Source organism: Syngnathus leptorhynchus, chromosome 6, assembly GCF_054491065.1.
Source record: "Syngnathus leptorhynchus isolate UIUO chromosome 6, UIUO_Slep, whole genome shotgun sequence".
NCBI lineage: Eukaryota > Metazoa > Chordata > Actinopteri > Syngnathiformes > Syngnathidae > Syngnathus > Syngnathus leptorhynchus.
This window is the reverse complement of record NC_141200.1, coordinates 3,753,530-3,778,592: the sequence shown is the minus strand read 5'-3', so window position 1 is coordinate 3,778,592 and position 25,063 is coordinate 3,753,530. Positions and strand designations below refer to the sequence as shown.

The 25,063-nt window shown below is 44.7% G+C and overlaps 2 protein-coding genes and 1 long non-coding RNA gene across 7 annotated transcripts; 2 read left to right on the top strand and 1 right to left on the bottom strand.

The window, feature by feature from the left end:
* Positions 1 to 38: 38 nt before the first annotated feature.
* lrrk2 (leucine-rich repeat kinase 2) lies at positions 39 to 17,006 on the bottom strand. Its single transcript, XM_085913326.1, has 51 exons — positions 16,418 to 17,006; positions 15,885 to 15,970; positions 15,723 to 15,796; positions 15,512 to 15,600; positions 14,313 to 14,450; positions 14,109 to 14,243; positions 12,458 to 12,589; positions 11,793 to 11,912; positions 11,548 to 11,711; positions 11,402 to 11,481; positions 11,204 to 11,310; positions 10,789 to 11,043; positions 10,602 to 10,729; positions 10,363 to 10,507; positions 10,156 to 10,295; positions 9,968 to 10,099; positions 9,731 to 9,901; positions 9,395 to 9,659; positions 8,484 to 8,669; positions 8,311 to 8,423; positions 7,928 to 7,991; positions 7,630 to 7,826; positions 7,314 to 7,564; positions 7,089 to 7,240; positions 6,928 to 7,021; positions 6,531 to 6,717; positions 6,259 to 6,440; positions 5,958 to 6,187; positions 5,761 to 5,888; positions 5,460 to 5,678; positions 5,201 to 5,402; positions 4,926 to 5,014; positions 4,640 to 4,806; positions 4,405 to 4,559; positions 4,198 to 4,338; positions 3,847 to 4,038; positions 3,639 to 3,785; positions 3,461 to 3,573; positions 3,207 to 3,397; positions 2,952 to 3,112; positions 2,720 to 2,890; positions 2,376 to 2,476; positions 2,102 to 2,287; positions 1,816 to 2,009; positions 1,680 to 1,752; positions 1,423 to 1,610; positions 1,210 to 1,356; positions 918 to 1,144; positions 732 to 800; positions 527 to 662; positions 39 to 426 (listed from the first exon to the last, which is right to left on the bottom strand). The coding sequence occupies exons 1-50, from the start codon at positions 16,551 to 16,553 to the stop codon at positions 535 to 537; spliced, it is 7,542 nt and encodes a 2,513-aa protein (XP_085769452.1). The 5' UTR covers positions 16,554 to 17,006; the 3' UTR covers positions 39 to 426; positions 527 to 534.
* On the top strand, positions 4,039 to 5,046 carry LOC147055374 (uncharacterized). Its single transcript, XR_015066324.1, has 3 exons — positions 4,039 to 4,567; positions 4,657 to 4,813; positions 4,888 to 5,046. It is a non-coding gene; the product is annotated as an uncharacterized LOC147055374 (long non-coding RNA).
* Positions 16,711 to 24,688, top strand: LOC147055372 (proton myo-inositol cotransporter-like). Of its 5 annotated transcripts, XM_085913329.1 has the most exons (13): positions 18,012 to 18,330; positions 18,606 to 19,069; positions 19,458 to 19,617; positions 20,337 to 20,545; positions 20,641 to 20,749; positions 20,824 to 20,987; positions 21,407 to 21,521; positions 21,603 to 21,731; positions 21,818 to 21,936; positions 22,123 to 22,275; positions 22,415 to 22,587; positions 23,444 to 23,512; positions 23,666 to 24,688. In XM_085913329.1, the coding sequence occupies exons 1-13, from the start codon at positions 18,311 to 18,313 to the stop codon at positions 23,672 to 23,674; spliced, it is 1,893 nt and encodes a 630-aa protein (XP_085769455.1). In that variant the 5' UTR covers positions 18,012 to 18,310; the 3' UTR covers positions 23,675 to 24,688. The 5 variants fall into 5 exon arrangements, 4 of the variants coding, with proteins under 4 accessions (XP_085769457.1, XP_085769454.1, XP_085769455.1 ...); XM_085913331.1 differs by lacking the exon at positions 18,012 to 18,330 and adding an exon at positions 16,711 to 16,915 and having other exon boundaries at positions 23,444 to 24,688; XM_085913328.1 differs by having other exon boundaries at positions 18,011 to 18,330; positions 23,444 to 24,688.
* Positions 24,689 to 25,063: the final 375 nt, after the last annotated feature.

Sequence of the window (25,063 nt, the reverse complement as noted above, 5' to 3'; positions counted from 1 at the left end):
TCAAACCAGTAAGCAGAAAAAAAATCAAAATGAGAACATTAAAATTTCAAATAGTTTATTTTAGCATTTAACAAAAATAATATTGTGACCACTCCTTGGTCTGTTCTAAATATGACTTGCATGTCATGTAAACCATAGATAGGAAGCATTATAATAAAAAATTGTGCGGTGTCTATCATTTGAGTGATGATCACATGACTTGAAATAAGCATCGTGTATTTTCTTTTTTTTTTTTTTTTTTTTTTTTTTTTTAAATACGTAATTGTTGTTCATGGGCCCTGATGTCTAACATTTGTGTCCCTTTAAAAATCAATCTCTCTTTTCTCCAACATGACTCTTCAACATTACAATTTTTTTTTAATTTAAGGTTCCTCTTTCTTTCAAGAGCTCACTGAGGTCAAACTTAATCCCTTTCCCACCAACGTTCTGGAAAATGAGAAAGAAAAAAAAAAAGAGTTCTATTTAGATGTTTTGTAATATGACATTAAGAAGATATATGTATGTATAAAATAAGTGAAAAATCAACCTTTGTGTTTAATCACGGTTGTGCAGCTGTTCTCTCATCCTGGCCGCAATATTTTCTCTCCTCTCAACGTGTTTCTTCAAATCTTTAACTTCCGAGGGCATCGTGCCGTTCCACACCATCAGCACCGACTGGGCGTCTGAGAGCGTAGCAAACGAGCGCGCTTAGCGAGACTCCGCACTGAACTCTTGACAACGGCCATTCTCACCCCACTCGCTCTTGTCGTGTGGGAGTCTTCTGCCCAACACCAGCACCACGTTCTTCCAGTTCTGCGTCTCTGACAATTTCCATAACGGGACAGATCACAATCAACCGGAGAGCATCATTTCTTATAGAAATATGAATTTAATATCGATTCGTATTAACATCAGAGTGAATAATAAATTATATCCACCTATGAATGCCGAGGCGATGCATCGTAGCGAGTGGCATCTTGGTGGGACGACCCGCAACGTGTGGTGCTTGTTGCCCAAGTCCAGAAGAAGCAGGTGGCCCCCTCGGGTACCCACCCAAAGCGTGGCAGTGCTCTGCCCGACCACCAGGGACTTAACCTGCGCCCACCGGGCCCAAGACGAGGAGCCGTGTTCGGACGCAACTCCCTCGCCGGAACCGCATTCGCGTCTACGACAAGGTTGATTTGAATTTAGGACGGAGAAAGTGAGCATGGCGGTTCTTGTATGCTTTACCTTATAATTTGAGCGCAGTCAATGGAGTCCACCATGCGTTCGCTCCTCTTGTCCCAAATTTCCACGGTGGTCATGCCGGCTTTGCTGAGGTACACGTATTTATCCACCGCCATCCGCCACACGCTGGCCTCGCCTCTGGGTTGATGCCTACGGAACCAAAGTTCTGTTACACAAGACGTCAAGTATTCCAGTCAGCGCTTGAATTGGACTTACGGGAGCGTTACGGCGTTGCGGGTGTCCATGTTCCGGCTCACGTCGTAGTCGGCGCCCAGTGACAAGATCCTGGTACCGCAACCGGCCCAAACGCAACGAGCGTCCAGTGAGTACGACGACGAGCATAAGCACACCACGGGAGTGTTGACGGTGCCCAGGACTAGCGATTTTACCGGCTGACCAAATTCCTGGTGGAATAATGTAAGAAAAGCATTGCAGATGAAAAAAATAAAATAAAAATCGTTTTATGTTCAAACCTTGAGAGCAGAATCTTCGTAAATGGTGAGGAGGCCGTCCGCCGTGCCGACTAGCAAGTAGTTTTTTCTTTGCCTAAAAAAAAAAATGATTATTTTCGAGGGTCCTGAATTTAAAATCGATTTTGCGGTCGCTCACAGGCGCGGAGGATTGACGTGAAAGTAGATCGAGGTGACGGCGTCTGTGACGTTATTCAAGCGGTACCACGTGGACGCGTTCTCGCCGTCGAGAACGATAAGCGAACCCGACTGCGTGCCGGCTACCAGCCAATCGGAAGTCTCGCCGGGGATCTGGATCGTCACCAGGCACAAAACGGGACTGCTGTCGATCTCCTGAATGGACGAGTTTCAGAAGACGTGCTCGTCATACATCGGGATAAGCTCCGCTTCCTGTTCTGTGGTTATCGTCACAGTTTTTTAGAGACCTGTGTGGTGACCCGGTTGCCGAGCAGGTCCACTGAGGTGACGGTTCCTGTCCTCTGTGTGCTGCTCCCCCCTCCCAACCAGGCCGTGGCACCTCTCACCGTTACGCACTCGGCATGCACATGCCTGGCCAGCGGCATCTCTCTCATCAGACACAACATTTCGCCCGAGTTGAGTCGGGCGAATACCTGACCGCAATACAAATGTTGCAAATGTAAGAATGGGCTAATGATTACCCGAGCGTAGTGGGGGGGATTTCAAAAGATGTTCTCTCACCTGAGCAGATGTGGGTCGATCGTGAGGATTAACCTTCAGGCAATCCTTCATCAGAACCTGGAAGTCAGGCCAAGGGGAGCAGCCGTAATGCTTCACCGGATCTACATCGAGAAAGAGAAATTATAAAAAAATAATAGTAAGAATCCAAATTTAAAATATTCATAATAAAAATAATCCTCTTGAAATATTTAGCTGAGAAGTTTGGAAGAACTGCAGATAATGATCAGAAAAATAATATACACCATTTTTTTATCTTGAAATATTTAGCTGAGAAAATTTGGAGGAACTGAAGAAAAGATACATTTGAATTATTGATGTGCTTATTAGGCTAGTATGTTGTTTACCTGGTAGCTTTCCCTGCACGGCCACCTCGTCAAACTCGCTGGGGAACTTGACGCCGTCGCAGATGCGTTCGCCGCCCGTCAGCAGGTCGTAGAGAAGTAGCCCGAACGAAAAGACGTCAGCCTGCTGGTTGTACGTCACGTTTCCTCTGGTGACCTCCGGTGCGCGAAAACCTACACGACAGCCAGGTCAACCCGTCGGGAGACGTTTCAGGTGGTCGACCGACGATCTAACCTGGCGTGCCCTCCGAGCTGCGGACGCCCATGCTGCAGCAGTACTGAGCGATGCCATAGTCGGTGATCTTAGCGATGACGTCGGCGTCCGTTTTGAGGTTGAACAGGAGCACGTTGTGAGGCTTCAGGTCACGGTAGATGATCATGGCCGAGTGGAGGTACCTGACGGAACATAGCGTGTTTTCAAGTTGTTGTTTTTTTTTTTTTAAAGTCAAATCTGTACTTTCCATTCAATTTTTGCAACGCGGTCGCTTACCGTAATCCATCGGCCACGTGCAGCGCGATCCTGTGCCTGAGCTTCCTGTTCAGGCTTCCTTTCTTATGCTGGAACAGGGAATCGAGAGAGCCCCGCATGGCCAGCTCCATCACCAGGACGTGCGGAGACGAGCCGGCCGCCAGCAATCCCACCAGGCTGGGGTGGCGCAGGCGACCCAGCACCACCATCTCCTGGTGACCAATTATATTGGAGGATACTCCGATGGAGGTCGGATCAGGGGAGGGGGCGCTTACCTGTCTGAGGAGTCTGTAGATGTAAAGTTCCGAGGCGTGCTTGTTGAATAACTTGACGGCCACTTCTTCGTTCTTGTAGATGCCTCGATAGACCGTGCCAAAGCCGCCGTCCCCTGTTGGTTCGACACTTACTAAACCCAATTCTCAATTGGGATGTATTATATATCTCATTTTTCACCAAGAAGGTTGGCTTTGGAGAGGTCCACGTGCAGCTCGTCGCTGTCCAGGGTAGTCCCGGCCGGCTGGTCGCTCAGGACCACGTCCGGAGCGACTTGATAGATGGGAATGGTGCAGCGAGGGTCTTCGGGGTTCACCAGAAGAAAGTCTGAAAAGATAGACAGACTTAAATGTTTTGATAACGATGTTTTAATACGGTGAGGTCTCACCCTGGTCGAAATGTGCAAAGAGGTCTTCTAGCAGCATCTTGCTCCACTCGTGACCATCCTGGAAACTGTAGAGAGCCCACTTCTTCAGGAGAGCCTCCCCGCTGCCGTGCACGTCCGTGCTCAGCAGGCCTGGGAACCACTCCTCCAACAAGGAGTCCACCTGGTCTACCACCTGACCCAGGAGCACCCGTCCTAGCAATCAGATTTATCAAAAACCTGATTTCAGAATCAATATCAAACATGTTGGAAAGAGAACAACAGCGCCATCTGCTGGTCGGAACACCACAAATAGTTGCTGTACAAGGAAAGGAGACACATTTTGTGAGCTCAAAAAAAAGTCTCCTCACATACCTTTCCGCGAGCAGGGCACGGTGATCCGGAGCACGCTGGAGACATCTTCCCGCGCCGCCTCCACCAGGCAGTAGACCTCGGTGGACCATCTCAGGTACACGCCTCGATTCCAGCAGACTTTTTCAGGCGGGCACGCTTTCTCTGTGTATAAACACACATGGATTGACTCCGAGGTGCGACGTGACGCGATCGGCGAGCGTTCGCTACCTCTGCCGTGGAGCAAATAAGCCGAGACCTCCAGCAAGCGGGCGATCTGTCGAGACCAGAAGTCGGCCGGGAAGTACGGCATCTCGTACTCTCGAACGATCACCTCCGAGTTCTCGCAGTGAGGCAACTCAATGTTCGGCTTGTCTTTTGCTAAACTGGAGAGGTGTGTTTAATCATATCAAAGGTATCCATAAGATTTTTCGATTTTAGTTTTTGAATTTATTTTTGTTTTTACCTGCTGGGCACAAGCAGCTGATCTTGCCCAAATGGCAGCGCAATCAGGAACTTCTCCAGAAGTTTCAAGTAGTGCACAGTATGACTAACGGGGAAACATTTGGTCTCAAGTAGAAAGTTTTCCACTGCTGAGCGCTCAACCACTCCTTGATGATGCTTCCATCCATCCTTCAAGGTCAGTTTGTGAAAAAGCAAACCAATAATAGTTGATCATTCTCCATTTAAGTGCACTTAACGTTTTTTTTCCAGTGGTCTTCATTTAATCACGAAACAAAATTATGACAAACCTGGGAGAGGATGTTGCAGAGCCATTGTGGATCGATGAAGTAGAGCTCCTGAAGTTGGAGCGTGGGATCGTCAAAGTGCAGTAAGACCCCTTGAAGACACCAAAAAGAAATAAAAAGCTCAAATGGGAATCATTTCATTCATTCATTCATTCATTCATTCATTCATATCATCATCATTTATTAAAAAAAATAAATGTGACACACTCATGGCGATGTGTCACTACCTACAAAACAGAAAGCGCTAATGTGCTAATTCTTAGCAGCCTAACACTGACCAGCTTGGCTGAGGAAATGGATGGCGTGTGGAAGCTCCGCCTCCTCCAGTGGCAGCTGACTCTCTTGGATGAGGTCCAGCAGCTGTTGTCGCATTAAGACGGGGAACGTCTTCGGAACCTTGTTCCTCTCCTGGAGAAGCCTGCGCTCCAGCTCTACGTAGCTGTCGGGAACCAGCTGACCCATCACGGGCTGACCCTGGATCTGCGGGTCGGAAAAGGGTGAGGAAAGAAGGATTCTGACGGAATGACGTGGAGCTACCTTGAAGTCGGCGGCCTCCTTGGCGATGGCCTTGCGCAGTCGGACGAGGGTGTCCGAGTCTTCGCGGGCCGACACGGTGAAGTAGTCCTGGATGGTCGGGAAGCCCTGATGCTTGAGCAGCTCCTCGCGGATTTTGTTGAAGCAAGCTTGGAACGCCACGTCGTCACTCACGTCCATGTGCGTTCCCACCAGGATAACCGGGGCGAGAGGAGCCAGAGCCTTCGACGGGAAGTGAAGTATTTTAACACTTTCAATTGATTATCTGGCATCCACGGCAATCGTGGTCTGTTGTCATGGCAACCTTGATGTTGAAGAGCCAGGGCTTGAGCGCATCTAGCTGCTGGGCTCCTCTGCTCAAGTCGTGGACCACCAGGTAGAGCGCTCTGGAGGACAGGAAACGAGCCTGCGAGCCGCACACCTCATCGCCACCTGAGACATTTGGATTTGATTTGCTTCCTGGGTCTTCAGTGGAGATCTACCCTGTGTGACTCCACGAACCTGAGAAGTCCCAGACATTCAGCACCATCTTCTTCTTGTCCCGTTCCCTGATGGTCCAGTCGCGTACGTCCACGCTAGCCCCGACCGTCCGTTTGAAGGAGGACTGCTGCGAGCGCTTGATCTTCATCAGTTTATGGATCAGGCTACTCTTCCCGCTGCCGGCATTCCCCACCACGATGAGCTTCATCCGGTAATACGGAACGGCCTTCTTGAGACGCTGCTGGAGAAACCTGAGCAAGAGAGAGGAACGTTTTTAAATTGTAAAAGTAACGAAATAATACAGGTCCATCTTCTATTCGACCTGACGATGTCCTTGGTTTTGCTTCCGATCAGTTTCAGGTCCAGCTGGAGTCGCAGGCCGTCCAGCGGGAGGTCCCACAGTCGACCCAGTCTGCCCATCTCGTCGGGAAAGGAACGTAGGCCGGAATTACGACTCACGTCCAGGGAAGTGAGACCCTCCAGCAGACCGACCTGTGGCGGGATCTAACATTCCAATGTACAAAAAAAAAAAAAAAGAAAACAATTTCTGGATCGCCTGGTTCTGTTGCTGGAGCTACCCATCAATCATCTCACCTCAACGAGCTTGTTGTCACTCAAGTGCAACTTCTCCAGTCGGGTCCACTTGTGAACGGGCCCGCTCAAATCCAGCTCGCCGATGAGGTTGTGGCTGAACATCAACTCGCGTAGGTTACTGGACACCCACGAGCCCGGGCCCGGTAATACCGCAATCTGATTGGTCCTCATGTCCACCGATCTCAAGCTGGGGATAAAAATAAAAAAAATAAAAATATATATATTTAATATAACAATGATCATAGATGACTTTGATAATGTTCATAATGCGGGAAAAAATAAAATGATGCAACTGTGAAATAAAAACGAATTAAATGACTCAAAATAAAATAAATAATAAAAATGATATATCAATGAATATTGCAATATTACAAAATATGTGTTGCGGTTTACTCACGTAGGTAGGCGGAGGATGGCATCAGAAACAGCAGTGAAATTGTTGTTGGCAAGTTTCAGTGTGATGAGCTTTGTTGGCAGCTGTTCCAAAAAACCTGCAGGTGATAATTATCTCTGTTAAAAAAAATGAAAATAAAAAATAAACTCCAGTGAGTGCCATACCTATTTTGTTGGAGGAAGCGTTGAAAATTTCTAGCTTTGAGCAGCCTGTCAAGAAGCTGGACGAGATATTGGTCACGGCGTTCTTGCTCACGTCCAGCAGTTTAAGCTCGGGGAGGTTCGATAGCGGCGCGGAGAGCTCGTTCACGTTGTTCCTGAAGATCGACGGGAGGAAATCGTTTGGACATCAGAGAAGTTTTTTTTCGCACCACTTTGACGGGTTCCTACCCTTCCATGAGAAGTTCCTCCAGGTGCTCGGCGGCGCAACCTATCTGGTGCGGGAAGGTCGTCAGCTTGTTGAAGGACAAGTTGAGCTGCCGCAGGGACGGACAGGCGGCCGTCGCATCCAAAGCGAGGTGCGGGCCTACGCAGTTACGTGAGACGTTGAGCGTGGCGAGCGACGGCAAGGTGAGGAGCTCTGTCGGAAGCGACTGAAGCTGGTTGCCTTGCAGGTCCAATCGGGTCAGGCTGCTCAAACTCTAAACCGAGAGACGCAGTTGTGAAGACAAGCCGGCTAATAAAACCAAAACATTTTTTATTTCACCTGACAGAGAGCAGGTGGAAACTCCAGCAGGACATTGTGGCTCAGGTCCAGTCTCAGAAGATGTGCCAGCTGCTGCTGAACCGGCCCGTGATCCATCAGGCACAACAGGCAGTCCAATTCGTTCCCCGACAGGTCCAGCAGGCGGATCTTCTCCATCTCCTTGGGAAGCACCAATGAGCTCTCCAGAGACCCAAACGCTAGAAATGAAAATATCCAGAGTTTCGAATCAAAATCCGCCAGTGTACAATTGAAAAACTAGAATATCCAGACATATTTTGATCTAAATGTGTCCAAATACTTTTTGGGTGTCTTCCATATCGTCTTTGTGCGTGCTCATTGTGCTCGCCGTCTATCGGACCACTCTGTGGAAAGAAACGATATTGTTATCAAATGTAAATATTTTTACAGGGAGTTACACCCACCAGAAGAATATGATTAAGATAAATTACCTGAAAAACAGTATCCCGCCATCTAGAGGGATTTGTTAGTCATTACAATAGTTTACAAACTAGAAATTCGCAGGCAAACTGGTCAACTATTGAAAGACGTACCAAATATATACAATGACGAACATAAACGTCCCCGGCACTGAATGAGTTAATAGCTTAGCATAAAATGCTAACTATATAAAAAAATAAAAATAAAATCAGCACTATGCGATGACTGAAATGTTTCCGATACCTCCGCACTGGCGTGTCTGCGGCGTCCGAGGTTCTTCTTGAACAAAGTCCCCCTCAACTCCTCTGTGGAGTTGTTGTGGGGCTTCAGGGAGACCCCCGTCAGTGAATCGCTCCCTAATCAACAGAGAACGATTCAGAACTCTTCGCGCGGCTATGAATAAACGGCGTCCTCACCGTCACTCTCCATGTCGTCAAGGAAGAGGCCTTCGTCCGTGGAGAGGAAGCTGAAGCTAGAGTCGTCGCTCTCATCCGACATGTATCCAGACGTCAGGCAGGGCTCCCCCGGAGACTTTAGAGGAGCTCCCAGTGTCTTGGAGCGTTGCAAGGAATGAATATAGCGTGCCAAGCTAGCTCCTTTACCTTCAAGACAAAGAACATACACATCCAATAATTGGTGTTTTTTTTTGTTGAGGGGTTTGATGCTTTTCAAATTTTGAAATGACCGGTTTGTCTAATTTTGGGCTGTCACCAGGTTTGACTGATTTTCAGATAGGTAAATAACCATGAGTCTGTAAAGTCACCATGCAAAAACGCTTCAGGCATGTTTTGTTCTTCTACCCGTTTGTTTGTTTTCGGCTCCCACAGGCATTTTGTTGTTTGCCAAAAGGTGAATGCGAGTTTCCAAACCAGGTCGTAAATCACACTAGCTGGTAAATAGGTGTGGTATCAACAGAAAGAATGCACATTGTTTTAATTGCGCTGAGAATGCTTGCTTGGTTTTGCTGTGTTTTTCCATTTGTGTCACTTAGTTTGCAAGGCGTGATATCACATTATTCAATCTAAAATTTTCAATAAAAATATATTGTCACGAAATAAATGTGACACATTTTGTACAAAATCATTTGAAATAATAAGTGTGATATCTTGTAACAGTCAACCTTTTAAAATTTGTTAGAAAAAAAAAAATGCTATCTTTCAAATTTTGAAAACAGGCATGTTTACACTTTTTTTTTTTGTTTGTTTTTTGACGATGCCGTGAGTTAAAAAAGAAAGCCCTGAAATCAATAATAAGAGTGGAACTAGCTTAACTTATCTTAACTAGTTCAATTTGAGCCAGGAAAAAAAATATATCGAAGCTTTCTCACTCGTGCTGTAACGCAGACTATGCGCTCTGCCTCGCTGGGCCAGCAGGGGACAGAGCCAAGCTGCATCCAGACGGCCCAGGCGAAAACCGCCGAGGCACAAAGCGTTGTTATTGAGGTCCAGGCCCAGACGGCCCAGCAGTTGGATGACCATGGGCCCGTCTCCGCGTTTCACGCTAACGGCCAGGGCCCGGCGGAGGTGCTGCTCGTGGGCGCCTTGGCTCAACAGCAGCTCCACCAACTCCAGTGGGCCTCCCTTTTCGCACACCTTCAACACACAACCAATGGAAACGTGGCTCAGGGTTAGCAGAGAAGATCATAAACCCGTGATGTCCACACCTGGTAGATGAGGGACTCGGTTTTGGTCTTCCGGTTGACGTCGGCCCCGAGCTCGATGAGACACTCCGCCATGACGGTGTCTCCGTCCTCGCACGCCTTCTCCAGCATCCTGTAGTGCAACTCCGAGTTGACGCACATCTTGGACAGAGCCAAGCACGCTGACCGACGAAGCTGAAGATATAAAAAAACGGGGATGGCGTGGGGGGAATCCATTTCAATGTCAAAATGTCCACATACTGGATTCTTGCCGTGCTCGGGAATGTCGGACTCTCGGAGGAGCTGGAATATCTGCCGATCAAAATCTTCCCGTTGGAGCTCCACGGCTGATCCTGAACAAACATCCAGCATCCTCAGCGCCACCTGGAAACACTGAAGACACATACTATTATAATTTGTCTTTCATAGCCTTAGATGATTTGAACTACCTTGAGCAGTAAGTCATAATCCTCCTTGTACTCGCTCAGTGAGGCCACCAGGACTGAGGCTAGTACAGGAACGATCATCCTGGAGAGCTTCTTCTTAGATACCAGATAGCTAAGCAGGGTCAGACCCCAGTAGTGAATTTCTGTGGGATGTTACGGAAACTTTCAGTGACTTTATTTTCATTGTATTTTTTTTTTCTATGAACACACCTCGATCTTGTGGGAACATCTGCAGCGTGTGGAGCACTGTGTCAATGGCCCCCTGCTGGCAGAGCAGATCCACTGCACCTGAGCAGTCGGCCAGAGAGGCCAGCACCTTAAAGCCGCACACCTGGATGTTCGGACACCTGATGAACTACACACAGACATAATAAATCGATCCCAGAATTAGAATTTGTAGACAAAATTGCAACACTCCGGACACTTCTCGCTGACGGAAACATTCGTACCCTGTTGAGGACTTCCAGGTAGACAGTATGTGCACCTTCGACTACACACTGGTTCTTCAGGACTTTCAGGGACACGTCAGCCATGTCGGGGTCCGCTACCGAGGAGCCGTGCTCTCGTAAGCTGCGGTCTAGAAAAGGTTAGCATGTTAGCTTCTGACCATTCAGCAGGAGCATTTGGACTTCATACCTGGACAGAGGAAGACCAGGCTGGCCCTCAGGGCCTCCAGTTGAACTTCCGGTTGAAAGTTGTGGACCTTCATGACGCTCAGGATTTGACCCACGGCCATGTTGAGCTCATCCAGGCCGGCAGTCCGGCCTCGGAAGAGGAGGCCGAGCAGGCGGCAGGCGTTGACTGACACCTGGACCGAGGCCGGGTGCTTCTTCATCATCTCCGCCACGTTGACATGGAGGCCGCTGGACAGCAGCGTGGAGCGCATCTTAGCTACGAAAACAACGGAAAATATTCACGTCAATTATTTTCAGATTTTTATTTTCCATAAGATGACCTGATCATCATCCTTTGTAAATAGAGGAGGTCCACTGTCGAGGCTATTTTTTTTTTTTTTTTTTACTACGTGTGTATGTGTACGTGCTCCACTTACGATTTCGTGTGACCAGTGTGGCGATGGCGCTGGTGGCAGCCTGGAAGACGCGGGGCGAGGAGGAGTGAAGCAACATGGCCGCCATCAGCTGTCTGTGAACAGGAGTCCTAAAAAGACACGATGTTTCTAAACTTATTACACGATTCTAACAAATGGAATCAATTAAAATAAAAAAGATGTAATACTAATATGGAGTACCGATCATCCTGCTCATCTTCTGGCTGACTCCTTGCAGCTCCGTGCACCAGCAGACTGTGAATGGCCCAGCATGCAGCTTCCTAAAAGGGGGTCATTCCATTTCATCACATTTAATTCACTTCAAGTTGGATTTTCTTCAGCCCGACCTGAACGTGCGGCTCCGCGGCGTGGAGATCCAGTGCCGTGCAGCAAAGCCCCATCCAGCCCAGGTCTAAGTCCAGGTGTCCCGAGGCGCTCCCACGGTTCTCCTCCGCCTCGCCGTCTTCCAAGCCCTGCTCGGCCGCCGCTCGGCTCTGCACCATGCTGGACGCTGAGGAGCATCATGCCACATCACGTGTGAGGGAGTCTTTGTGTCTTTTTGTGCTTAAGTTGTGTGTATGTGTGTCCTCACTGAGGTCTGCCAGGCAGGAGAGGGCGGCGGCCTGTAACGTGGCATTGTGGGGGAATGTCTGACAGGCCCTTACGGCCACCCGGACCACGCCGTTCAGCACCAGGATGTTGTAGTAGCTCTCTGAGTCAACACACACAGAACCACATAAAGAGATTCATCACAATAAAACTGCTTCATCTGACTAATTTGTTTCACAATGTTTTCCCCGGTGATACAATCCAAACAGACAAGCCTTTCCACCTCCATCTTTGTGTCAAACACGTCTCACCTCAAGGCATTTATTTACACGCACGGCGACACCCAAAAGAGATGGATTGTCTTTGTCTAGGTGTTTATTTCTCATAATTGCGTTTACATTTTTTTTTTGTGACTGTGGCTTTTAATAACTGGTGGAAGGAGTTATTACGTGCTCAACTGACATGTTCATGCATAGTTAACATAGTTAGCATGCGTACAGCTAGTCATAACTCACGCTATGTTCGGCAGATAAAAAAAAAAAAAAAAAAAATTAATACAGTCTTCCGGTATCACAGGATTTTGAACAGAATTCACCGCACATGGCAACAATTCTCATTTGATCATTTTTCCATAAATATGTGACGGACATGCTGGAGATTATTTGTCTTTCTTATTAATATCGTAATCATCATTATGATTCTGCTAACCTGACGTGAATCTCCGGAACAGGCAGGACGCTGTCTCCTGGAGCTCCTCGTTTTGAGGGAAAGCATCCATGGCCGAGATGAGCGCAGAATAGCAGCGAGCGCTGCCGGACATTAACATTTCCACATTGCTGCCTGCAAGAAGATATTACAAAATGATTACAGTTTCTTTTATAAATGTTTATGAAATTGAACAACTGTTGTTTGATGTATGAATAGTTGCGTTGTTTACTGGCGAGAAAATAAATGAACAGGAAGTTGGTTATTCTGGTTTGAATCAGTCTTTTTGGGCTAATTCCAGTGCTTTGATGAACACTAATTACGGAATTTCCCCAAGAGCGCCCCAAACGAAAGCAATTATCATGCACCGATGGGTAACACTGAAATGCAAAGCTTCCATAATTCCCTTATGATGTTCTGCATTATTTCAGCAGGATATGAATATGAGATTTCATACTGAATGAATAGAGAGTGAAATGTTCCCAATTGGCAAATTCAATTTTCAAACAGTGCAAATAATGTTTACAGTATACACATTTGTTTGTTCCCCTTGTTTCAGTTCAAGATGTTCCATGCGTATTATTAGAGTTATGTGACGATTTCAAGTTATCCTTTGCCACTTCGTAGAAAGCTACTGGGAAAACATCGCCACGGATTAAATGCCATCCCACGCTGTAAATCATAATGTTCACCAAGCATTGACATTTATGCCGAGGCTACATATGTCCCGACATTACATCATCAGCGACCTACTTCCACGCAGAACAATAATAAAGCAAATATAATGAGGTCAAACAGACATTATGTCCACAAGGGATGGAGGGAAAAGTTTTACAGTAATTGATCTATGAAAGTCTTTATGAGGACAAAGGTAGCAGAGTTGCTAAAGGAAAAGGTTTGTTAAAATGGCTGCTGAATTACAGGAACGTGACAACGTAGCTTTCGGTAACAATCATGGAAGACTGTTCTTCACTTTTACATGATTTAAAATGTATTTTATTTCATCTATGAACTCTTTTGGGGTGTACAGATGTAGTCAACGCCTTTTAACATTAGCACGCTAGCCTCTCCTTGTTTTTGCTACTATTTTTAACCTTGTTCTTGCTACTATTTTTAACCTTGTTCTGGGCTGTCTGGTCAAGACAGGTTTAAAAGACAAAACCACCATTAGGATGACGCTAAATAAGCAGTTACCACATATAAGGAAACGGTAAACGTGTGTGGCTGACACGTTAGCATGTGCTTCTGAATTGGAAGCCAGTCAAGTTGAGCCGGAATGGCCAGATTGGCAGAAACGAGTCTGTTGAATTGAAAAAAGAAAGCACAGCAAGCCTTGCGCTGGCACGAAAATCAAGATCAATTGCATTTGAGCTCTGCTGACAGATAGATATGTGCTCGATATATTTATATATATATAAAAAAAAAAAAAGAGCGCTAAGTGATTACATTTTAGGTTTTCCTTTTGAAGGTTTGACAGAAACTTGATCCCAGGCAGACTTTCTGCCAGATGGCAACAAAAAAGAATGCTTTGTTCAAGCTAAAAACTTAATGACGGACTTTTGCGATATCAAATAAAACCACAATCTGACAGAATTGACATGAAGATGTCATTAGTAGACTCGATCGTGGCAATAATGATGGAGGAAAGTCTTACTGGGTCTGGATAGGGGGAGGAGAACCTTCATGGCCTGCAGCAGCAGCTCAGGGTTCCCCGGGAATCCGTGCAGGGCGGCCAGAATTGCCACGTGGTCTTGGTTCTCCACAAACGCCACCAAATGCTCATCCCTCACTGCACCATCAATAGTATTGTAAAAAAAAAAAAAAAGTCATCCAAAATATTTTGTCACTTCAGGCTCACCTCGATGAAGGAGCGCCCGCAGAGCTCGACAGCCTTGGAGCTGCACCTCCTCGTTGGAGGCGAAAGATTTCATGGCCTGCACCACCAGGCCGAACACGTCCTCCTCAACCTCCTCCAGCAGCAGTAAAGCGATGGCGTCTGTATGACGGAAAGAAGCCACCGTTGATGATGTCACACACTCTCCAACAAATCAAGCTGATTTACTGATTGATTACAAAAGTGTCTTCACAAGCAATCGTGATCTTTTTTCGTGATGAGCCAACAAACTGTAGCAAACAGAAAAAAAAATCAAGGCCACTTTAAAACAAAATGGCAGACTTTTCATTTAGTTTCTCATTGGGCCAAATTCCAAAACTTTCAGCTCTGTCAACTTTGCAAACATCAGAGCTGGCGCATGCTCAGGTAATTAGTTTTTCTTGTCAGTGGAAGGGTTTATCCGAACATAAGAAAAACATTACACAAAAGAGTTGTAAGTTTCCACTAACAGGTTTAATTAGGCAATACTTAATGAAGCACCATTACAAAGGGAAATTCCACTTGGTAATGAAAGATCATTTTCTTTGGGACTCAGCTCCTAAAGTTTAACTTTGCAGTTTATTGGTAGTGGTTGAGAATTTATTTTGCTTTTGTAAGGTAAGGGAAGGTAAGCTAAGCCAAGCTAAGCTAAACTAAACTAAGCTTATGTTCTTGGCAAAGTTACTTCAAGTTTGATTGATGATTATGTAATTATGTCTTAGCCCCACCTACTTCCCGGTTAAATTTACTTCCACTTTATTTCCTAGGTTAGGCCACGGCTCACATCCAACACGTTACATCAACATTTTTTTCTAAGTTACTTTCTGGGCTACATCTATGCACAGGTTCTTGCCTGGAACTACTTACTCATTATTTTCGGGGTTATATTTTCACTCAAGAGACTTTTCGGTACTAGTTACTTCTTAGGTTACATTTCATTTCACTCAGTACCTAATAAATGTTATTTCTGTGACTGCATTTTAATATTTCTTTTTTGTCCTGCCAAGTAAACTTGTTTTATGTTTGCATGACAGTAAATCAATATTTGTCAATTTTACATATTTGCAAAGTTATGTCATTTCAGTTGTCAATTCTGCATCAAAACGAAAGCATTTTCACGCCACACCAAAAAAATGAACTGAAAGTAAAGTAAAAATAGCCACGGCCCACTGGTGGAAAAGTACCTGAGCGGAGAAGGAGGACCAGGGATCGAAGTGCGACCGTGGTTACTCGGCAGTCGGAGTGGTACTGAGACAGAACCCTGAGGATTTGTCTGCGTGCACAAACGCACACAAACACACACACACGATTGATTATATTGAAAAAAACCAATATCGGCAGATATATTTGGCCCGGCCCTGCTTTTTACTTTGTCAGCAAGACGCAGTTACTTACAGATGAGGTGTGTTCAGGTCCTCCAGCATACTTGGACGTATTTCCAGCAATTGACATAACAGTGACCAGCCCACCTGCAACAACAGGATGACATCATCGCTATTTGGGGACAAAAGTCTGTTACCCCCGATCCATACAAACAGTTGTGGTGCGTTCAAGTACCTGCTGAACTCTTCTGCTTTCCATGTGTGACAACAGTACAGCCATAAGAGGCTCTTGAATGTCTTTGTCTGCAAATAGCTGACAGGCTGAAACAAAGATGATTATTATTTTATTTTTTTTACACCAGTTCACTTTTGTGTGTTTTTGCAATGATTCTGAAGTGTGATTTACGATGAAGATAGTGTGAACGATTTGTTGGATATAAAATACAAGTCCAACTTTGGTCCAGAGCAGTTAAAGGACAAAATGGACATTGGATTTATTACGGCAGGACGAGTTGGACATATTGGGCTAGCTGGACATTAGAGAGGGATGGAGTAGTTAGTTGGACATGGGAACTATCAAAGAAGGATTCATTGAAGGACTTGTTGGATATTTTCTAGTCACTAGATGGAAGGTCAAGGTAGAGGAACATTGGACATTTGATCTACTCGGGAAAGTGATTGAACGACTAGTGGCTCTTTAGTGAAAGATTTGGTTGGACGTGATGCTCAACGTGACGCACAAGCAGCCATGCACGAGGTATCACCTACCATGGTCGGTGCGCGACAGGAAGAGCAGATCCTGGAGGATCTGAATGAGCGTGCACAGCTGCCTGTCCTCCTGGGGGCTCTTGAGCCTAACCAGGAGCTTCCTCAACCTTTCCTCCAGCTCCTCTTTGTTGTCCATTTCGTCGAACGAGCCTCGGGGCAGTCAGCTCATGACAGCCTCGAGGAGAGGCTCCGACGGGCCGAGGGGCCGCGGCAGCCTGGCCGGCCGGCAAGAAGAGCCGCAGGGGAGGCTGCTGCGAGTCACCACATCGGGGCGCATGTCTCATCCAAAAGTCAACTTTTGCTCGCCTTCCTCTTTTTGTCTTCGCTCTTTGTTTGTGTGTGTGTGTGTGTGTGCTGCGCCGCTTCTGACAACCACAGACAGGCGTGTTTTTGCCTCCCACGATCACATCATATGACTCCGCGCAGGAACAGGAAACAAACTTCCCGTTTGGAACGCGACTGAAAGCAACGGTCGCCAAGGATTTTGTCTCCTCTCAGGTAACTTGTCCGTCATTCAAAATCGGTACACTACTCGAAATATTCCGTGTTGTTTTCTTGGTGTCTTTCTGTAAATATGCGTTTAAAACTGTAACATGAACTACCCCCTCACTGCCCCCCCCTCTCTCTTTTCTTCTACGTCGATGTCTGGTGACAGCCGCAATATGAAAAATATCGGGATTGACCCATGGCGCCGTACCGCGTTGGAAAAAAGACGCAATAAAAAATAAAAATAGATATACATCATTATTTTTTATCGATTGTACAAATAGTAGAGTTGCAAATGATTTCTCGTTAGATTGATAGTGGCTGTTTAATTCTGCATGTGTAAAATTATAATTACCACAATAACAATTAAGAATCGGATTATACCGATAAATTAATTGATAGATTTCCAGGTGTGTTACAGTATTTCTTTTTAAATGTTTTGGCCTTGTTTTTGTAAAAGGCATTTGAAGCCAAGACTAACGCCATACAGGTAGGCGCCTTCCAAATGTATTTAAATTATACGGTACATTCAAAATGTCATTCAAAATACAGAATATAAAACTAAGCAACAGTATTAAAGATGATGTGAAAAAAATATAAGAAATAAATAAAACACAAAGCTTGCAGGTCTTTATGCGTAGTCAGCGAATGCCAAGGAGAAGTGGCTTTTTAGGCAATGTTTTTTGAAACAAAAAACAACTGCCAAAGTATATCACAGTATATCTAGAGTGAACTGGATACAACATGTCTGTATTACTATAAAGGTTTTTTTTTTCTCTCGAAACAGAATAATAAAACAAAAACAAGTAGTGGGTTTATGATGAGGTATTTCTATTAAAATACACGTTTCAATAACATTGAATGGAAAAACACATTGAAATCATACTGAACAAAAAACATTTGGTGAATATTAATACTGTATTGCCGCGAGCATTTGTCATGTCAGGTTGCCAAACAAGTCAGACAAGCTTGTGCACATGTATAGAAAGGCCTACATTTCTGAATATTTACTGTTTAAATATGAATGCACATCCTAAAAAAATTGTGGCGTGTGGTGTTTTTACTTTTTGTCCAATTTCAACTTTATTTCAGAAATTCCAAAATGCTAATTAGCCATCAGTGTTATGTAACTTTTTTCTAAATTACTGTAATATCCAACGTGGTGAAAATATAAATAGTCTGTTGTTACCGATCATTTTTCCACAAAAAAAAAAAACATTTACTGTATTTATGGAGCGCTCATGTACATTCGACGCATGTTAATGACGTCACTTTTGGGTGGGGGTCAGGTGGCTGATTTGGTGACGTCGCGAAAACATGGCGGCGCAGCGACTCGGGGCGTCATTCGTAGCAGCTCGGCAATAACAATTGAACAAAGTCGTCTGAAATCGCAATTCCCCTCCCCACATGCACGACACGACGCTCCAGTGAGTTTTTTTTTTGCAAAGGGTAGAAAAAAGATGCGAAATTAGCACTTGAGCTCCTTCAAATGAGCAAAATTAGTCTCTGAATCTTCTCGAAAATCGTATTTACGAGGTAGAAGACCCTTCGTAAATGATGTCCGACAAGTGTCAAGTTAAAATTGGAGCTCTTCGTTGTCAGTCCACCCAGACTTGACAACTCCCGAGTGAGAGGCAAGGAAAAAAAGTTGTTGTTTTCCGGCTGAGTTTGACCCCTCCTTCCCGCTTCCTATGTACAACAGGCAGGATGATGAGTACAGCTTGACGCGCTTCAGCAGTACCAAAATCGTCAGCATGGGCATCAAGAATCACAGTCCTGCAGAGGACGATGGCGAGCGGCGTCTCATCAACCCTTCCGACATGTCCCGGAACCACCCCACGCAGCCTTTCGTCTACGTGCTGGCCTTCTTCTCGGCCCTGGGTGGCTTCCTCTTCGGCTATGATACCGGCGTGGTTTCAGGAGCCATGCTGCTCCTCAAGCGGGAGATGAACCTCAACACCCTGTGGCAGGAGCTGGTGGTCTCCAGTACTGTGGGGGCAGCTGCCATCTCCAGTTTGAGTGGTGGCTTCCTCAATGGGCTCCTGGGACGCAGGAAGTGCACACTGCTGGCCAGCTTCATCTTCACCTTCGGCGGGTTCATCCTGACCTTCGCACCCAACAAGGAGGTGCTCCTGGTTGGCAGGATCATCATCGGCCTCGGAATAGGTGAGTGTCTGTTGGGACCGTGTAGAAATTTTTGCGATAAACCTGGAATTAAAAAAATATGTATTTCAAATATAGTTGTAGAAAGTCAATATTCGTATAATTGATCAATATAATTGATTCCTGACTTAATCACACTTGCTGTATGCAAGTAGACTGGAAACATAATTTACAATGTAAGATTGTTGTTTTTTTTTCCCCCCTTCTGTGTTGTGCTGCAGAAAAAAATAGTGAGCAAATATAAAGTAAGCTGCGAGTGTTTGCGCACGTAGCAATTGTTGTTTTGTCAGCCAAAAGCAGTTTTTCCTGTCGTAGAGAAATTTCAAACATGTTCCGAAACTATTAGCGAGCATTGAAACTAATCTTTCTGCTGCTTACTTCTTCCCACCAGGCGTGGCCTCCATGACGCTCCCCGTGTATATCGCCGAGGTGTCGCCCCCCCATATGCGAGGCCAGCTGGTCACCGTCATCACCGTTCTCATCACCGCCGGACAGTTCATCGCCAGCGTGGTGGACGGCGCCTTCAGCTATATGAAGCACGATGGCTGGAGGTAAGTCATCCTGACCAAAATCACATTGCGGTCACGGGGACTTGTGAATGAAAACTACTCGCAGCAACATAAACAAAGTTGCAAACTAGTCAAAGTCAGCTTTATTGTCAATTTCTTCACGTTAAGACACACAAAGAGATCGAAATGACGTTTCCCACCGTCTCACGGTGACTAAACACATTACACAACACATACAAGCAAATAGCACAAAGAGTAAAAACAAATAGACAAGAGCGATGAATAAGTAATAAGCAAATAACCCAAATAAATAAACAATAAATAAATAAATAGATAAATAAATAAGAGGAGCAGAAAGGAGCAAGCGTGCATACAGCAGACAGCTTGCTACCGTCCGTGTTGTATTGTAACGTAACGTGCCTTAGGCAGTTTTGCTAACAACGTGCTTGTTTGCATTAAATTACTTGGACGACTTAACACCTCAGCTAATTAGTAATTTTTATGCACAGACAGCTAGATTGCAATCTACAGCTTAGTGCTACATTCAAAACAAGTTTTACAAGCTCTGTTTTTTTTTTTGTTGTTGTTTTTTTTACCTTGCGGGAGTTTGCTTTAATTATTTTGACACCAGAGAAGTTTTTTTTTTTTTTTTCTCTCACAACATCAACTTGCATCTACTTCTACAGAAATAATAGAAAGAAGCATTTTTTTTTTTCTTCAAATAACCCCAAGTCATTCACGTACATCTTTCGTTGCTCAAGGTACATGTTGGGTCTGTCGGTGCTGCCCTCCATCTTGCAGTTTGTGGGCTTCCTCTTCCTTCCCGAGAGCCCCCGCTGGCTGCTGCAGAAGGGCCGAAAAGAGGAGGCCCGTCGCGTCCTGAGTCGCATCCGAGGCTGCCAGGACGTGGATGAGGAGTTCGACTACATCAGGACCAGCATCGAGGAGGAGGAGAAGGAGCTGCGTGGAGGTGAGGAAGGGGCGAGTTGGCAGTGAATATTTGTTTTTCAGAAGGGCTCAAATATCATTTCAATCGAATGTAAAATGTCTGCATTGGTTCACCAGGTGGGATCATTATTCTGCGCATGCTCGGCCACGGGCCCACCCGCAGGGCTTTGATCGTAGGCTGTGGCCTTCAGATGTTCCAGCAGCTGACAGGCATCAACACCGTCATGTAGGTCTTCTTTTTCTCAGAGTGGGGGTTGACTTTTCGGCACCTGGCGTGAGCTTCTCCTCTTCTCCTTCTAGGTACTACAGCGCCACCATTCTCCAGATGTCAGGTGTGCGCGAAGAGAGGCGGGCCATCTGGCTGTCGGCCGTCACCTCCGGGACCAACTTTGTGTGCACGTCCCTCAGCATCTGGCTGGTGGACAGAGTCGGGCGCAGGAAACTGACACTGGCCAGCCTTACGGGTGAGTTGTTGGGGAAAAATTCAAAAACAAAACCAAACGAACCAACTGAGGTTAAAAAGACTAAATGAAATGAAAACTAACTCGTGGAAAAATTCCTAACTATTACAACACAGAATGCCTTTTGCACCCGGAAGCATGGCTAATTAGCACGTTAACAGTTGCTGAAGCCAAAAAATGTTTTTAACCACGCAAACTTGGCACAGCGCAATGAACTTTAAGAAGTATGCCAAATTTCTAAGCAAACAAAAACAAGGCCTAAGCCGGAAATGCGGTGCATATTAAAAACACCTGTCAGAAAATCTTTGCAGTGCCAAGAAATAACTGACAGAAAATCTTTATTTCGTTTTTATTATAAGATAGCTCGATGGGTCTCAGGAATATATATCGCTTTTAATACTGTTACTGTATTCTTTTTAAAGGTACCACTCTGAGTCTCAGCGTTTTGTCAGTGGGCTTCTTGCTGTCAGCTCAGTACTCTCCCGCAGTAACACTGCGACCGTTCGACTCGCACAACTCCTCCTGCGTACAATACGGGTAAAAATAATATTCTTTTTTTTTTTTTTTTGAATGACAATGTATGCCTGATCTTCATTAATGCGCGGTTGTTCTCGTCAGCCATTGTGGAGACTGCATGTTGAATCCCGCTTGTGGCTTTTGCTACCGCGAGAATAGCAGCAGCGGCGTTTTTGACTCCGCCTGCCTGCCCGTCGATCCCACGACTACCGAGCACTCGGCGTGGGGACGGTAGGTTGTTGTGTTTTCGTTTATTTACTTGAATCAGAATCAGAAATTGAAAAAAAACAAAACGTATTTATCTTTTTCTTTGACAGGTGTGCCAACAAAACAGACTCACCAGAAGGTCCATTCTGGGCGTACAACTTCTGCCCTACATCTTACTCTTGGGTCGTGCTGATGGGTCTCCTCCTCTACCTGACTTTCTTTGCTCCAGGTTTGCAAGCATGCTTTTGAAACAATACAACTTGTCATTATGACGTCATTTAAGTATTCTCTAAGTACCCCCTTCCACGTCGTATGACTGAGGCGGAAAAAATCTTGATTGGAAATTACTCATCGTTTGTCTTTTGTCATTTGGAAATTTTAAGTAACCAAATGGGACTGTGTGTGTGTGTGTCAGGAATGGGCCCCATGCCTTGGACTATCAACTCTGAGATCTACCCACTGTGGGCTCGCAGCACTGGAAATGCCTGCTCAGCCGGCGTCAACTGGATCTTCAACGTCATCCTCTCTCTCACATTTCTACACATCGCCGAACTCATCACCTATCAAGGTGACTGAATGGGCGTTCAAACAAGTGTTGCGTTTCAAGTTAACTAGGCTTTCGAGACGAGTTTGGTTTCTAATTTCAGTTAGGGCTTGGGGCTTCATTTTATTTTTTTATGCACTGATAAAATTTGTCTTCTTGTTAGGTATCTTCTTTGTGTACATGGGCTTCACCGTCTTGGGCCTGATCTTTGCGTTTGGGTGCCTGCCCGAGACGCAGGGGCTACAGCTGGAGGACATCGAGAACCTGTTCAGGGGCCCGTTCTGCTCCTGCGGCACCTCTCCGAACCTCAGCAATCAGAACATCCAGTACATCCGGGTAAAAGGCAACAATTATCTGCCGTCAGACAATGACACCTCTGACATAGACTAGATTGTGGCGGCGGGATTCTGGCTTTTTCTTGTTTGGCGTTTTTTTTTTTTTTTTTGTGTGAAGACTGCTGCAGCTTGGAGGAAAATCATCTGCCGCCCTCTACTGGCGAAGAGCAGAAATTGAGCAAAATTTGCACCTGTAGATTTTTGTTTTTTGTTTTTTGTGGGACCTTCCTACTCAGGCAACTCTGATCAATCTGTGGCTTCATCTCACCTGGGTACGACTTTCCTCTTAACATTCTTAACGTTCAAATCATCTACAAGGAAAATTCAAAGACAAAGCAGGCACACAAAATGACTTTTAATATAAAACATGAAAAATGTTTTAGACGTCCGTAAAAGATGTCAACAATATGAAAAATACTTAAAAAATACAGAATTTAAAATAATTCCAGTGCAATTTGAAAGGCCAAAAAATTGCGTTTTGATTGATGGCTGACTTATGGTTGTCAGCCTTTAGATAGTAAAGTAGAAAATGATTACTTTCTTATTATGACTTCTAACCAGCACACTCCCCGAAGACGGCAAGAGTACTGTACTGTATGTTTTGGACCATTGCCTTATTTTATTTTATTTTAGCTACAGGGTGGAAGCTAGTGTTAGAGTTTCGGTTTTATATCACCAAACGTGACAGCCGTAGAACACTATATTAGTAAGACTTTATTACTGACACACTCCGTTTTCTCTTCTTGAAATGCATTCCTGGGTCATGCTCATGTTTTGGTGCTTGGTGGTGCACTTTACAAAGTAATTGTATTTAATTTCTTTCATTGACTTACTAAAAGTAGTTGAAATGTTTTTAGAAAGGTCCAGAATTCAGCCATGTGGACTTCGGGAAGGTGGGCTCGGAAAGTGGCGTAGCCTATATAACTGTAAGTAATTTAAAAAAAAAAAAAAAAAAAAAAAAAACGTAAAAAAGCACAATGTTGTATATAAAGCATTTAAGCACCTTGGCAAAGGTAGAACCACATTTAATTCCTTCGCTCTGTCGCTTTTCTGAAATGTATTTTCTTTTATTTCCACAGCTGAAATGACCAGCTTTGTGTTCTGAGCACCTTTTTACCCCACAGCCTTCATTTTGCATGAGCAGGAGGAAAAGTGCCTTTAGGGTATCCGGTCGGAGTCACTCGGCTAGATGTTATCTCTGGGGTGGGCAAACTCTTGTGCCACATTTCATTTTTAAATGAGACAGAGGGTCTATGCTATGCATGTATGTAAATACTTGATTCGATTAAAGACTTTGTATTTATAATAAAATAAAAATATATAATAATATAATAAAAAGGTACAAAATATAAATCAACCAGTGCCATTTTGCTTAACCCTTTTTAGAGAGGACACAAATTCATACAACAAATTTGACAGGATTTTTGGAAATTATGAGTGAATGCTTTGTGGCCAACTTGATGTAGTTTGCCCACTCCTGTGATAAAGATGGTCCTCTCTATTTCAAACGGGACCTCAGTGCTGTGCAAATTTCTTTTTATCTTCTCCCTTAACACATTCCTAACACATTCGCTACGATCGCTTCCAATTACAATGCATATATGGCATTTAGAGCCATCAATGGCGATGGATATAGTGTCATGAAAAAGACTGATAAATTCTGTCTGTATACAATTTGCAGTGCACATTAAATGGCTGATATTGATAGTCTAGTCTAGTAGCTCAGTAAGGGTTAAAGACAAAATTAACAGGGCTGGTCTAAGACTTGCACTCATTTATGTATGGTATGGTATAACAGGATTTATTTTTAATGGAATATTTATATACATTGTCACTGTCCAATGAAATGTACCAAATTTTGTTCTTTCCCCTTTTTTTGAGATAAAAATGGAAGGTTCACTAAACATAGGAGCACATTTTGTTGATCAGTGCCAGAATGATTTCATTATGTCAAATATAGTCAGTGTAATATGTTGTTGAATTATTCAAGTTTAAAATTTTTTGGGAGACGTCTAAGTTGCTTGAAAACCAAAAGTCTGTTTTTTTTATTTGTTGCACTTGATACGTTCTTCCTGAAGGGAAATAAAATAAATTAAGCTCTTGTAACGTGTGATTGTTTTTTTTTTCTCCCCTCCCCACTGTATGCTGTTTATTAATTTAATTGAAACGGCGTCACACAAGGCAGCCACAAGATGACGCCAAAGCTCCGTGATGTCGCTTTTATTACTTTTACTTAACAACCTTAAGCTCCGTGCGTGCTTGAGCATGCCTCTGACAGCACCAAGCAACCACTCGGACGTCTTGTAAGAACAATGTGCACGTCAGAGGGGCAAAAACACGCGTAAAAACAAACATAAGCGCAAATATTAAAAACATCTCCAGGTATGACATGGATTTGACATTGATTGTGCAGCGGTCGTTTGATTTCGTAATTACATGTATGTAGTTTAAATTAAACAAATACAATAGAAACATCC